Source organism: Octopus sinensis, linkage group LG1, assembly GCF_006345805.1.
Source record: "Octopus sinensis linkage group LG1, ASM634580v1, whole genome shotgun sequence".
Lineage (NCBI taxonomy): Eukaryota > Metazoa > Mollusca > Cephalopoda > Octopoda > Octopodidae > Octopus > Octopus sinensis.
In genome coordinates, this window is record NC_042997.1 from 86,782,443 (window position 1) to 86,798,477 (window position 16,035).

General features: G+C 36.2%; 1 protein-coding gene across 4 annotated transcripts in view; it reads left to right on the forward strand.

Moving 5' to 3' along the window:
* LOC115216454 (GMP reductase 2) overlaps positions 1-16,035 on the forward strand; it is a 42,173-nt gene that overhangs the window by 10,658 nt on the left and 15,480 nt on the right. The window contains exons 2-3 of one of the 4 annotated variants that reach the window (XM_036502602.1): positions 8,860-8,865; positions 15,020-15,139. In XM_036502602.1, coding sequence (XP_036358495.1) covers positions 8,860-8,865; positions 15,020-15,139 — 126 coding nt within the window. Of the gene's footprint in view, positions 1-731; positions 774-3,953; positions 3,984-8,859; positions 8,866-15,019; positions 15,140-16,035 lie in introns of those variants that run through there. The other 3 variants (XM_029785844.2, XM_036502607.1, XM_036502611.1) reach the window with 3 other exon arrangements.

The window sequence follows — 16,035 nt, forward strand, 5'->3', positions numbered from 1 at the left end:
ACTAGGTATTTTTTTTATTTCACCATTTACATATCAGTTACATGCAGTAATTAAAGATGTCACACTATAAATGCAATTCATATGTGCAATTTGTAATGTAGTATACATAATCCTATTGAAAACATCTTTGAATAGGGTTGAAACGAGATCCGACCAAAAGCCCCATAGAACAAAATCCTCACAAACCTTGAACAACCATCATGCACTATCTTCCTCCATCCATTATGGTCTTGTGCCTCCCTCTCCCAATTACCAGCAGCAATTCATGTCTGTATTAGAGCATTTTTAAGGCAATCCGTAAACCTTAGTTTAGGCTTATTTGCTGGCCTCCTGCCATCTTCCAGCTCACCATACAATAGCTGCTTGGGCAGTCGCTCATCACTCATCCATAACCAAATGTCCCCCCCATCTCAAACGTCTTTGCAAAATCATTGACTCTATCCTTCTACTGCCACTCCTTTCAAGCACTTCCACATTACTAATGGCCATTTTCCAGTTTATACCCCCAATTTTTCTCAGACAATATTGATGAAATCGTTCCAATTGCCTTACCTGCCTACGGTGAACAATCCATGCCTCACTTCCATATAGCAAAGATGCATGTGTTATATACCTTAACTTTAATTTGTGAAGCTATATTATGTTGTCTCCACAGACGCCTATCAAGCCTACCAAAAGCACTACTAGTCCTGTTGATTCTGTATGAAATTTCATCATTAAGACCAACAGTGGTTTCAAATTTAGGCATGAGGCCTGAAGTTTTGGGTGAGTGGGTAAGTCGATTACATTGTCCTTGATGCTCAACTGGCACTTACGATGACCCCAGATAGATAAAAGGCAAAGTTGAGCCCAGAGGAATTTGAAAGCAGAACAAATAAAATGCTGCTAAGCATTTTGCCTGGTGTGCTAACGATTCTGCCAGCTTGCTTCCTTAGTGTAAGGAAGGTCACTCCTGAATCCTGTTTAATTGGGATAATGAAGATAAAGATTCAATGTGCTAAAGCAGTTAGGTAACTTTCCAATATAGACATAGAACAAATAATATCTTCAAAAGTTTATATCATATGTAAGTGCTGCAAAACCTTCAGCTATATATGTGCAAGTGTGGCTATGGGTAAGAATCTTGCTTCCCAACTACATGGTTCTGGGTTCTGATCCACTGCATAGCACCTTGGGCAAATGTCTTCTGCTGTAGCCTTGGGTCAACCAGAGCCTTGTTAGTGGATTTGGTAGACAGAAACTGAAAGAAGTTCGTGTGTGCGTGTGTGTGTGTGTGTGCATCTTTGTGCCTGTTTTTGTCCCTCACCACCCCTTGACAACTGGTATTGGTGTGTTTATGTCTCCGTTACTTAGTGGTTTGGCAAAAAAGACCAATAGGATAAGTACTAAGCTTAACAAAAAGTAAATATTGGCGTCAATTCATTCGACTAAAAAGAAATCCTTTAAGGGAGTGCCCCAACATGGCTGCAGTATAATGACTGAAACAAGTAAAAGGTAAAGGGTGTCATTGAAACCCAAGCATTGATGTCATCATCCTCCTTCAACATGAAATGCAATGAGCTTACAAAGAATTTTCGTCCTCCCAGAATTAATGCCTGAATCGCAGAGCATTTAATGAAAGTAAGAACATGTTGGATAATGTAATACAAAATACACTAAAAACAGGACTGATGAGATGGTCATGACCGGAATGCCTTTGATCATCTGCTCAGTGAGAGTTGGTCAGGTGCTAAATAGCAATAACAACATAAACTAAATAATTATCTTAGTAAAACCACCCCCAAAATATTAAAATTAAGCTAAAATATTTCAACAGGTGTTGCTGCATGGTAAGAAGCTTGCTTTCCAACCACATGGTTCAGGGTTCAGTTTCATTGCATAGCACCTTGGACAGCTGTCTTCTACTATAACTTCGAACTGACCAATGTCTTGCACGTGGATTTGGTTGACAGAAACTGAAAGAAGCCCATCTTATATATATTTATGTGTGTGTGTCTTTGTGTTTATTCCCCCTCTCCACCACTTGACAACTATTACTGGTGTGTTTACAATCCTGTAACTTAGCAGTTCAGCAAAAGGGGCTGATAGAATAAGTACCAAGTTTTTAAAAAAATGAGTACTGGGGTCAATACATTTGACTAAAAATTCTTCAAAGTAGTGTCCCAGCATGGCTGCAGTCTAATGACTGAAGCAAGTAAAAGATAAAAAGAACACTAAAATTTCTTAAATAAAGAAAAGCATGTAATCATGAGAAAACCATTTGTGTCTGATTTCAGATAGGGTTGATATGCCCAGGCATGGAAAACTACAGCCTGTAGCTCCAGAAGAACAAATCCTTTAACTTTGTGCTCTCAATTTTTAATGGGGTCAATTACATTGACACCAGTACTCAACAGGTACTTATTGTATCAACCCCCAAAGGATGAAAGCTAAAGTCAACCTTGGCAGAATTTGAACTCAGAAGGTAAAGACAAACGAAATGCTGCTAAACATTTTGCTTGGTGTGCTAATAATTCTGCCAATGATGTGCTAATGATTCCAAATTTTGGGATAAGACCAGCAATTTCAGGAGAGAGGATAGGTCAATTACATTGACCCAGTATTCAACTGATACTTATTTTATTGATCCCAAAAGGATGAAAAGCAAAATTGCCCTCAGCAGAATTTGAACTCAGAATATAGAGACAGATGAAATGCTGCTAAGCATTTTGCCCAGTGCTGCAACAACTCTGCCAGCTCTGCCTTAGTTTCATCATCCTTTCTACTACAGGGACAAGGCCTGAAATTTTGGCAGTAGGGGACTGGTCGATTACATTAACTCTAATGCATAACCAGTACTTATTTCATCAACTCTGAAAGAATGAAAGGCAAAGTTGACCTCAGCAGAATTTGAACTCAGATTGTAAGGATACCACTAAGCATTTTGCCCAGTGTGCAAATGATACTGCCAGTTCACCACCTTAATACTACTAATAATAATAATGATGATAATGATAATAATAATGATTTCAAATTTTGGCACAAGGCCAGCAACTTCACAAGAGGCAGCAAAGTCAATTACATCAACTCCAGTACTCAACTGGTACATATTTTATTGATCCTGAAAGGATGAAAGGTAAAGTCAACCTTGGTAGAATTTGAACTCAGAATGTAAAGATGGATGAAATGCTAATGATTTTGCCAGCTCACCACCTTACAGATAGATTATATTGATGTGACATCAACGTGTTCCAACTTGTGCACTATTTCACTTGTAATTGGGCAGGGAATTGGGTTTAGCTGCACACTACTAACCTATTACATGCTGACACAGATCAACAGTCAATTTAATCATCCCAGCTTTTTCATTGGTACTTTATGTTACTGACCTTAGGAAAATGAAAGATAAAGTTGAACTTGACAGAAGCCAAAACAAACACTGCGAGGCATTTCATTTGACATTAACAATTTACGAATCTGAGAAAATTTTTTAAATATTTCTGCTCAGTGTGCTGAAGAACCTACTCAACTAATACCAAATCCTGAATGATACTGATAAAATAGTGTAATACTGTATGATGTAGTTTGTAGCTGTATCATTTCTATCAACTCTGTTCTTATATAAATGTAAATTCTTCCAACATTATTAATAATACAAAACATGTACAGGATATAGACCACAAGACTTAATGAAATGGTTTCATCTTGAATACATCTATTGAAATGAAATAAAAGGAATGTATGATACAGAGATATATATTTTAGTTATGTTATATGAGCTCAGCTGCTTGAATACCCTTAGTTAATTATGATAAACTGTTGATGTAAACACTTGTTTTGAATTCCAAAAGCCTTATGGCTGAGTAGCTAATCCTGTTATAACAAATACAAAATGAGGCCATTTGGACTTTTATAAAGCCCAATCTTCTAGTTGGGTTCATTTTTGTTTTTGACACTATTTTAGCAAGAGAGAATACACAATGAACATGACATGTCTCTATTCAGTAAGTTAAATTGTTCTCTAAGCTTGCTTTAAGCTAGCTGTCTGCAACTTTTTTCAACCAAATGTTGCAACAGCAGTTTGAGTCATTTGATTGTTAGCTTTATGCAATGTGAAACAGGAAGTTTTCTTTTTAAAAAAAGAAATGACTTGTTGCAGAAATGAAGAAACAAAAATAATTGTATTAAATGATTGTTGTAGCTAACATGTTTGAAGTGGAGAAATTCTGTCACTCAAATTCTAGGATGATGTAGCTTTTTATTCTTCTAGCGTTCATCTATAATAATAAATGCCAAAACGAATTTTTGTGTGTCAGTGTGTCACCCTTTGACCCCCCTCTCTCACTATTCAATGACACTTCTACTATTCCTCCTGCTGGGGTGAGAGTAATAGTAGGCATAGAGATGGTGGGGGTGGTAGTAGATTGATGGTTGTGATGGTAATAGTATGAGCTGTAAGTTGTGATAGGGGCAGAGGCGACGGTGATGATGGTGGTGGTGGTAGCTGAGGCAGTCAGGGATGACGGTAATAGTAAGTGATGTGGAAGGAAAGGCGGCGGCGAAATCAAAGGTATTGATGATGGTAGTGTCAGAAGTCTGAATGCTGTGTATTTGGCAGTTGTAGTGGTGATGGTGGGGATACTGATGATGGTTGAAAACAGTCAACAGAGAGAGAGAGAGAGAGAGAGAGAGAGAAATATAGTGGTTAGACAGAAAAGAAATTGTACTGACCCCCGAATGGGAAGACAAAAATTGTTGCTTATCATGCAGCTTTGCAATAAGTTCCAAGTCAACAAATTATATCATTGTTTTGATGAAAATTATTCATTGCTTGAAAATTATTAGTCAAGTTTAATAAAATTTAATATGTACTCAGTGCATGAAGTGTCATTGTTGGGCTCAAGGGTGGCTTTTAAGCTAGTAAAAAATAAATATGAAATCACCTAAAATAGGTAAAGGAATAATTTAAGCAAGTTCTATCACATTGATTGTATGCTTGTGGGATTATACTACAATAACATAATAATAATAATAATAATATTAATAATGAGTGCTCAGAGAGCTCAAGCCTCTGCTAAGGCAACACCAATGTCCTCTCAACAATTATCCAGAGATGATTTTTAAAATGAGAATATATGAAATAAACTTCACTGCTCTCACAAGCGAGAATACTAAAAATGAACTTGACTGCTCTCAAAAATTAAGTAAAAAAAAACAGGAAAAATAATTCAGAATCTTTGTCCAATACCAGATCGCCCCCAAAATCTAATCAATTTGTACCAGTCATGAGGCCAAACATTCCTGAAATTTTCATCCAAATCCATCCAGCGGTTCTTGAGATATCTTGTCCATGGACAAGCAAACAGACAAACAAATTAACCTGACTGAAAACAATACCTCCACCTTTGCTAAGGTGGAGGTACTAATCCTTTCTTTATTAGCCATAAGGGCCGACTAAAATAAGACTGGGTATTACAAAACATTAAGGACAAAGTGGTGTTACATAAAGTGTTTTGTAAAAAGTTGATAACTATGAAAAATATAACAAAGAAAATGCCTAAAAGAGGCAAGCAACTCAGGGCTACTCATGGAGATCCCATGAAAAATCTACAAGCGCGCCGACCACTAGGGCAAGAGCCCTCTCCCCATCTTTCTCTCTCAGCTTTGGAAACTCAAAAGCCCATGCTCAAAGTAGGCCCATTGACATGGATCATCTTCGCCACATTCACCCACTTTTTAATAAAATTACTAGAAGTCAGCACTTCTCTCGCAACCCACACTTTCCTTTTCAGATGGTATTTATAAATTCATTGCTTGGTTTTGCTATTGAAGCAAAACCTTGGCTGTTTAATGTATTGGGTTGTTGTTGTTATTGGGTGTTCAGTGTTAGTGTTAGTGTTGGTAGTGGGAGGGTTTGGATTCACAGGTGTTGTGACGCTAGCAGTGTCCATTAGCTGAATTTCCTTGCTGTTTTTCTCTTTCTCATGTTTCTTTTCTTCTTCCTTCTATTGTTCAGTGCTGCATGTGCTAGCAAGACTTTGGTCATCCCTCTCTCTGCCTTTTAAAGTGCAGAGTGGGCAGTGATAATTAATTTTAAAACTTTTTAGACTGTCTTCAGACAGCAGAGAGAAGTCAAAAAGAAAGGAAGTGCTGACACTCTTCTCCAAGGACATTTTCACAAATTTTAAAATCGATAAATGAAAAAAATGGAGATTTTAAATTGAAAATTTGCCCCAAAAGGGGCAAAGTCCTGCCTAACTGCTCAGCTCAGTAAGACTTACTAAGCCCAGTTGGCCTGGCCAAAGAAATGTCGTAAAAAATTTTCAGATACAGCGATATTATCTGTAAAAATTGCACAAAAACTTATAGCTCATGACACATATCCTTCCTCTTTGAAATCGATGAACAGAGTTCAATAATAACCTTTCTGGCTGATGAGTCAGAAGTGAAGTTCAGAGTACAGCTGATGCAATATAGCACTTCTAAAGTACATGTATATGCATGTGCATTTGTGTGTGTGTGTGTGTGCGCACATGCATGTGGGTGAGTTTGTATGTGCTTGGGTGAAGGAGTACAGTAAGTCTAGATTTCACTATTATATAAACATATCTAAGCAATGTGTGTGTGTGTGTATACATGTGAACAACAAGCGAAAAAAGAAAAAGGAGTATTCAATATGTAATGTTTTATCATATTTATTAGAAGCTGAAAACTTCACTAACCTTTTCTCTGAGTCTCATATTTCTGATTGTCAGACAGTTGGAGATATGAAACTCAGAGTAATGATAAGTGAAGTTTTCAGTTTCCATATATATATATGAAAATATTGTCAATTTCCCCAAAAAGAGACACAATTCAATTTTTAAACAATAGCCAAAGCTCCTTCTCCCAAAGGGGGAGGGTTACAGTTTACAATCATTTAACAAAGGCAACACAACAACATTTCCCTTACGAGGAACCAACAAACGTGATAACAATAGTTAAAGAGTGAATCAAAAAGCAGTACGCAGTTGAAGCTATAGTCCTTTATATATAATAGTCCATCTGGACTATTCCATTTCTGCACGCTAATTTTATTTTTAATTTATTCCCATTCATGTGAAACCACTTGTTCAAGTCATTGATGCAATTTTAGACCAATTGCTATTTTTACTTTTGTTATGTTACGATTATATTATACCTTAGTTTGATTTTAATTATTACTTACTACATATAATTCAATTGTTATTATTATCTCTAATTTTTATTGTTAAAGTGAAAGTATCTGACATAAAATAGAGAAATGCTTTTGTTTCACTTTTAACATGTAATACTGAAATAGTGGAGAAGATATGATATTGCTATGGGCTCGCCCTAAGTAAGGCATGTGTAAAATTTGAATGAAATTGGTTGTATAGTTCTCAAGTTTTAGGGAAACACACAGACAGACAGACAGACAGACACACATTCTCAGTTTTATATATATAAAGATATATATATATATACATACATACATGCATATATACATGCATATATACATACATATATGTACATACCTACATATATATGTATATATACATGCATATATAGATACAAGATGTCAAAAAATGTGAACAAAATGAAAAACGAGAACATAAAAAAACAAAAACATGGAAAACGAACCTTTTTTTGAACAACAAAAGAAACAAGACAGGCAACATAAAGAACAATCCCTTCATCAGTTGCCCACTGTTTTATCTACTCTGCGTTTTGACACACACACACATATGAAGGCATTTGGCTTAGTGGTTAGGGTATTTGGCTCGCCATTGTTAGGTCGTGAGTGCAATTCCCAGCAATGCATTGTCTCCTTGAGCAAGACACTTTATTTGTTGCTCCAGTCCACACATCTGGCAAAAATGAGTAGTACCTGTTTTTCAAATGGTCAGCCTTGTCACCCTGAGAACTACGTTAAGGGTACATGTGTCTGTGGAGTGCTCAGCCACATGCACGTTAATTTCATGAGCAGATTCTGTTGATTGGATTGACTGGAACACTCATTGCCATAACCGATGGAGTGCCAGTCAGTATATATATATATATATATATATATATATATATATATCATTGTCATTTTAATGTCTACTTTTCCATGGTTGCATGGGTGGATGGAGTTCTTTGAAGCAGATCTTCTACAGTTGAACACCCTTCTTGTTATCAGCCTTCACCTGCTTCATGGTCAGATATGATTTCACAGAATATTGGAAATGAATGCACAACTTGTATGACAGTAACACTGAGTTGCAACTAACATACAATGTCAAGACAAAGAGACGCAAAGACTGACAGACAGACACACACACACACACACACACACAGACACACACACACTAATCCAGCTTATCATCCTGGTTTTGTGTTGTTCACCATCTAATCTGTGAAGTCTAGTACCTTGAGATAGGATATTCTTTTTCTTTGCTTTTCTTTTTAATTTTTATTCTTTTTACTTGTTTCAGTTATTAGACTGTGGCCATGCAGGGGCACCACCTTGAGGAATATTAGTTGAATGAATTAACCCCAGTACTTATTTCTAAAACTCTGGTACTTATTCCATCAGTTTCTTTTGCCAAACTGTTAAGTTACAGGGATGTAAACAAACCAGCACCAGTTATCAAGCAGTAGTGGTGGTGGTGGGTGACAAACACAGGCACAAAGACATGCGCGCGCACACACACACACACACACGCATGCACGTGACAGGCTTCTTTCAATTTCTGCCTACCAAATCCAGTCTGGGATATTTGTATGTGTGTGCCTGTAGTATTATTCTGGATGAGTGGTACCCCAATGTAAATTTTGATTTTTGTAGAGTAGGGGTTAGGGAACTTTTTTAACCAATTACCTCAAAATATATTTATTTATGCTGACGTTACCTCCTTGATTTAAAAAGAAGAAAATCATGGATTCTTTGAATTCAAAAGCTTTATTGAATCTATTTATATGATTCTATTTACACATCCATTACAATGAACTGATGCAGTGTTGCTAGAAGAAACATTTCTGTCATAACAAGGAAAACATTTTTTATGTAATTTTACTTATGTCTAACAAGTCCTTATTATCCCCAAGAATTTCATTTTTTCCCCACTTGGAGTACTTTACCCTGGTTCATTGACCCCTGTTGTTGAGAGTTTTTTCAGGCTTCAAAGAGGAAATCTAGTCTTTGAGATGAGTGTTTAGCATTGTTATATTATATGTGAACCTCAATGAAATGTCATTAAAGATTGTGCAGTCTTGCATTTGTAGGGGACTTAGATGATTTTATTTGTGTGTTGCTTTGTTTCTCTGTGGAGAGGGTTTGTTACAAGAGTGTTTCTTTAGTAATCATCATTGTCATTGTTTTAATGTCCACATTTCTATGCTTGCTTGGGTTGGACAGAATTTGTTGAGGTAGATTTTCTATGGCTGGATGCCCTTTCTATCTCCAACCCTTACCTTTTTCCCAGTAAGAATAATATTTCCCCATGACCAGACATTTTTTTCATAGAAGATTGGAAATGAAGGACAATATTTGCATGATGGTGACACTCCTTTACAACTGTCATGCAATGACAAGATAAAGAAATAGTAACGCACGCACGCGCGCACACACACACACACACACACACACACACACACACACACACTTACTTTCAGTACATAGTTTAACAACAAGCAGAAATATCATTGTAGCAAATATTCTGCTCAGTACCAGAGATTTGCTTGTCAGTTGCTTGACCTTAACCACTTGAGCATGTCCTTTGGTGGCTGACAATATGTGTATCTCTGATTATGAGCAGGAGTAGTGAGTATGTGTTGGGGTTTGAATAAATGTAAGAAAAGTAATGTTTGAAGGAAGTATTATCCCCTAGGGGCATGCAAATAGGAAATCACAATTGCTACCCAAGGACAAAAATCATGTTATACAGTGTAATTATACCAATTTAGAACATCAAATAAAATTATTCATCATGAAAAGGTAGTTATTGATTACAGTTCTGCTGAGTTGGATCTCTGAAGAAAATCCATAACTTGGAAGCAGTTACATATGGAAGCATTTCACAGGCCTGGTACTTTCAATATGCTGTAATTTTGCTGCGTGAAAAATTTGTGTGGTTGTCTGAATGTGTAGCTCGGTATGTGTAACTATGGAAATAATGTCACTTTAGCATAAAGTTTCCATTATTGAATAAAAACTACAGATAAATATTCCACTAGAGACAAAAGAACCATGAAAATAAAAGAGATAATGTATATAGTACTAAATGAGATCCCAAATTGTAAGCTCAGTATGACTCTCATTATTAAAAATGAATTGAAATATCACTTAAACTGGCCTGCATTTGTTGTACAATCTCAGCTCAATCATATGACAAACATGACATCTGTTGAAAAATAAATATAAAATTGTTTGACATAAAGTGTTCTACAAAACGCCCAAAAATCTGTTTTTGTTTTTTTTTTTCCATTAGCACAAAATATCTTGTATTTTGTTTTGTTCTTTCTAGAGTAGCTCTAATTTAAACTGGGGATAGTTATTTAAGTTGAAGTAAGTTGCTTTGCTATTATATTTTTCCATAGAGTTTATCTTAGAAACTCTGATGAAATATAATAAAATTGCAATTAATTGTCTGCAGGTTGTTTTTCTTGTCCAAAGGTTCTAACACTTCTGAATGAACTAGACTGGGAACAAAATATTTTGTGTTCACTTTGTTTAAAGCCTTTCTCTTACATACTCATATTTACTAGTGTAAATAGGTTGTAATAGAATTGTTTGCCTGGTAGTTAATAACTACTAAAGAAAACATAAAGTATGTGACTGAAATTGTTAATTTTTGTTGACTTCACTTCATATGTGTGCTACTTAGTGAAAAATGTATTATTGTTAATATTTGAGTGAAAAATGGACAACAAACATTATAGTTAGAAATATAGCACATCAAATCCAAAGACATAATCTTTGATAATATGACAATTATCATCATCATTTAGTGTCCTTGCTCCATATTGGTATGGGTTAGACAGTTTGGCAGGATCAAATGGGCTCAAGGATTGCATCTGATCCATTGTCTACTTTGTCATAGCTTCTATGGCTGGATGCCCTTCCTAATGTCAGCTGCTTTACAGCATTTACAAGGTGCTATTATTGTGCCACCAGAACTAGTGAGGTCACCAAACAGCTTGTAAGAGACCGCAAACACTGAGAGTGGCGTTATGCTGGAAAATAAGGGGTTAAAATATGAGAGAAGAGACTAGAGCAGAACAGGTTTCTTGGCTACTTATGTTTTAGAAGGGTTGGAAGGGTGATTGAAGTGGGGCAGAGAAGAGATAAAAACATTTCAGTGATAAGGCATTTGTGTTGATCAGGAAAGTACAAAGTGGACAGATGAATAAGGAGTGTGTGGGTGGGTAGTACAGGAACGGTGGTGGTGGTGGTGGGAAATAATGAATGATGAACAAGTGTTGAGTGGATGATAAGTGGGGAAGGTAAGCAAGAGTAGATAACTACTATAGAATTTGAATAGGTTTGAGAAGTGGATGTAGTGAATGATGGAGAAAGGGTTGGGGTGAGGTGACCAATGATGTATGGAGGTGAAGTGTAGCGTGATGATCATGTACACAGGAGAAAGATGAAAGAGAGAGAGAGACAAATGATGATTGGTTGGATAAGTTGCAAGAGTGCAGCAAGAGAGAGAGAGAGAGAGAGAGAGAGGCAAGCATTGTACATGGGGAGAGTGAGAGATATGGTGGTAGAAAAGAGGTAAGATGATATGGTGGGTGGTGGGGTGAGCAATGTATAGTGTAGCTGGAGAGGACAGTATTAAGGATGAGGGCTGGAAATCATGTGAAGTAATTCCTGGTAGTGAGAAGGATTAAAGGTATCTAGGGAACACTGCATTTAGAGAGATGGAGGGTGGTGGGAATGTTTTGGGAAGGAATTTGGGTAAACGGCCTAGTTGTGGATACACACACATACACACACATACATAGAGCACTTTCAGAACTTAGTTTTACTGAGGTGGACGGGCCTTCTTGAGAACCACACATTACAGTCATCCCAGTCCCTTGTTGTCTCTGTGAGATTCAAGGTCTTGAGATCAGCCTTCGCCACATCATCCCATGTCCTCCTGGGTCTCCCTCTTCAGCAAACTCTATCCACATAAGTAATTAACACTACTTTGTCCTCATTTACATGCAGCACACAGCCATACCAGTGTAGTCTTCTTTCTTGTACTTTTGCAAGAAATTCTGTTAATTATAAATTTATAATGGCTTTGAATTATTATTGTCCATATTGTCATATGCTTAACTCTCAATAGATTCCATTGTTCATAAAAAAAATATATAAAATAAGACAGACCTATTCCAACTTTATGCTTGAACAATTAGTTGTAAGAAAGATGTTTTACTTTTAAAATAGTTACTTCACAAAACAATAAATAAATAAAAGTAACATCTCTCTCTAGTAAATATTGGCAAACATGTAAACCATGTCAATGAAACTATTTCAGACTCTTGTAAATAAACGTTTGTTTTATTTGTTGGCAACAACTGAGATTAGGAAATAGAGAAATGCACTCACTGATGGACACTCCTGCTGTCATTAAAATTATCTTCACAGTTTAACCGAAAAAGAAGGTTTCACTTTATCTCTTTTGTATTTTGACAAGTCTTTTTATTTACTCTTCCTATTTCCACTAATGTTCTACTATTATATTTACAATTATTTTTTAAATGTACGTTACTGAACCTATTCTGTTTTATATTCATTTTCATTCGATTGAACTAGTTTGCATTTACCTGACTTTATTATGTCACCTGTCAAGATCCTGAGTAACATTTAAGAGGACAGTAGGGTAATATCCCATATCTGTACAGAACTGTGTGATAAAGGTTTTCTTTTTTTTTCTTTGAAGGTTGACTTGTATATATTCATGTCCTGTTATCCTTAGGAGTATATCACTAATGAGCCCTTGCTGAACTCTGCAAAACACATGCATAACTCTCAAGTGGCATCAGTGAATGCAAGAATATCATACAGTCTTTGGCTTTATACTTTCCGCACAAAGTATTTAGAACAACCCATAACATCTGAGCATACCTTACCTCTAAGTGTTTGGTGAGTGTTCACGCAATGGACCTATACAATAGCACACAGGTTCCATACTTTTGTATTTGGAACCTGTTATTGTAAATTATAGCAGTAACTGGCAAGAAAATAAACCTTCTCTTTCTTTCTCATATGTATTCATTATTCATTTATTAGTTCTAAATGTTTAATAAGATTTAACAACCTGAACACTTTGTCCAGCTCTCTAGTACTGTATTTATTGAATGACTGAGTGCACCTATAGACTAATTATCACAAGGTATTTTTGTTCAATGCACCAATTTATTAAACATCCTCTTACTGACGAATGCATGCATGCATGCACGCACACACACACACACACACACGTGGTCTGATCAATAAGTATCCGGACTGCTGCTATAGTAACAAAGCTAAAGCATGCAGAGTGAAGCCGCTTGGCACAGATTGACCTTGAACTCTGTTGTGCATGTGCATTAAGTTTTAACATTCTAGCTTGCTTCCACTGTTTACAGCAGTACTTGGAAGGAAGGTGTGTAGCATGTGATCATCACATTGACCATGACAGAAAGTTGAGCAGAGAATCTGCATTAAATTTAACCAAAAGCTTGGCGATACCTGCTCAGAGGCCTATGCAAAGTTTTCAAAAAGTTTTCATCGTTCTTGACACAATCAGGGAGAACTTGTGCAAATGAAACCCAAGTGTCTTTTTGGTCTGTTGAAAGCAGTTTTGGCACAAACATGGCAGACTTGTGTCTTATACCCAAATCTTCAAGGGTAATGGACTGAACTGAACCATAACTAATCTGCACATCCTCTAACTCACAGATGGTGATTTGATGAGTTCTCACAGCTGCTCACACATCTGTGACAGTTTCCCCAGTTCTGCTGGTTGTGGGTGTCCTTGAATGTTCGTCACTATCAACATTTTTGCAGCCATCTTGGAAACGTTTGTGTGTGGCTCATACACTCCTCTCCATACACTTTCTGCAACTTTGTGTAGGCCTCTTAGCAGGTATCGTTGTGACAACTTTCTCTGTCATGATCAATGCAATGATCATATGCTACATATGTTCCTTCCATGCACTGCTGTAATAATCAGAAGTGAGCTAGAATGTTAAAACTCAAGCTATTAATCAACCTGAGTTTATGGTTAATGACACTGCTTAAGGTGCTGTGTAGTAGGATTGAACCCAGAACCACATACTTGTGCTCATATATACATACACATGTTTGGATGTGCAAATAGGAGAAAGAGTTATCTACACATATAGTAGTTTCTCTTTTAAGTGGAATCTGATGACTTTATTGTTACTCCAAATTTCTTGCTTTTGTGTGTTCATACATTTATCTTCTTGTAGACAAATGTACAAAAGCAACAAACCTGGGGTAATGACAAGGTGAACCATAAGTTTTGAACAAATCTATCAGCAGGACTGATTAGTGCTATTTCAACAACAGCAACTGAGCATTTAATCCTGCCTTATCTGGTCCAAATATTCTATCTGTCTTAAGTTAAAACTGAGCAGATCCAACCTTTCACACCTACTCTACAATGTCATTCTAAAAATATACAAATACACCATTGAAATTTTGAAGCTACTAGCTAATGCATGATTAATTCAAGACAATGTGAATAAATAAGCATTACATTTGACAAAGAAATCTGAATGGGAAAGAGTTAAAGATGAGTATTCTAATTACATAGTATTTACAGGTATATATAGGTATATATTTACTGGTATATATTCTTGATATTAAAGATGATTTAGTTGCCATAGTATTCTAATTACTTGATATTTACAAATGTAGGTATATTTTATTCTTGAAATTTGCCTGAATACATTTTAAAATTTTATTTTCGTTTTTTTCTTTACTGTTTTGTTATATGTCTTTTTTATGTTTATACATTTTTCTCAACTAATAATTTTTTCCTGTGCTTTTATCTTGAAGGTTGATCTCACGAGAGAGTTTATCTTCCGAAATAGTGGTCAAACTTACAATGGAGTCCCTGTTATGGCATCAAATATGGATACAGTTGGAACTTTTGAAATGGCTATTACTCTTGCCAAGGTTTGTTAAATTGTTAAATGCATTGTTAAATTTTCATTAAGTGTCATTATTAAGGGCTAACTTGGTAGAGTACAGTAAAAAATCCCTTTGATACTTAGTTATCTCCCTTTATACTCAGATTTCTTCATAGAGATTGTCATCTTTCTGTAGTTGGTAGCATAAATACTATACCATTCCTGTGGTTGTTGCTTTGTAACTTTGGTGTATTTGATATATCATATATTTCAACCCATTTGTTTGTTTGATGGATTTTTGGTTCTTTATTAAAATTATGTTTAGTTGTTCAGTTATGAAGGGGTATTTTTCTTGCTATGCATTACACTTTGTGTATTTCAACCCAATGATCACATAGCCATACTATTTAATGAAACTGCATGACTCAGTGGTTAGAGCATCAGGCTTACAATTGTGAGGTTGTGGGTTTGATTCCCAGATTAGGATGTGTGTTGTGTTCTTGAGCAAGACATTTTATTTCATGTTGTTCCAGTTCACTTAGCTGTAGAAATGAGTTGCGGTGTCACTGGTTCCAAGCTGTATTGGCCTTTGCTTTCCCTTGGATAACATTGGTGGCGTGGAGATGGGGGACTGGTATGCATGGGTGACTGTTAGTCTTCTACAAAACAGCCTTGCCCGGACTTGTGCCTCAGAGGGGAACTCTCTAGGTGCAATCCTATGGTCATTCATGAACAAAGGGGGTCTTTACCCTTTACTATTTAATGAGACTAACAGTTTAATGTGGGACCTGAACTAGGCAGTTGAAGAGAGGGCATTCAGAGATAAACACAATTTTACAGTTATGATATTATTTAGATGGCTACTGTGATGGAAGGCTTAAATAAAAGGCCTAAGATAATATATAATGGATGTATTATAATGATGATGAAGAAAAACACTTT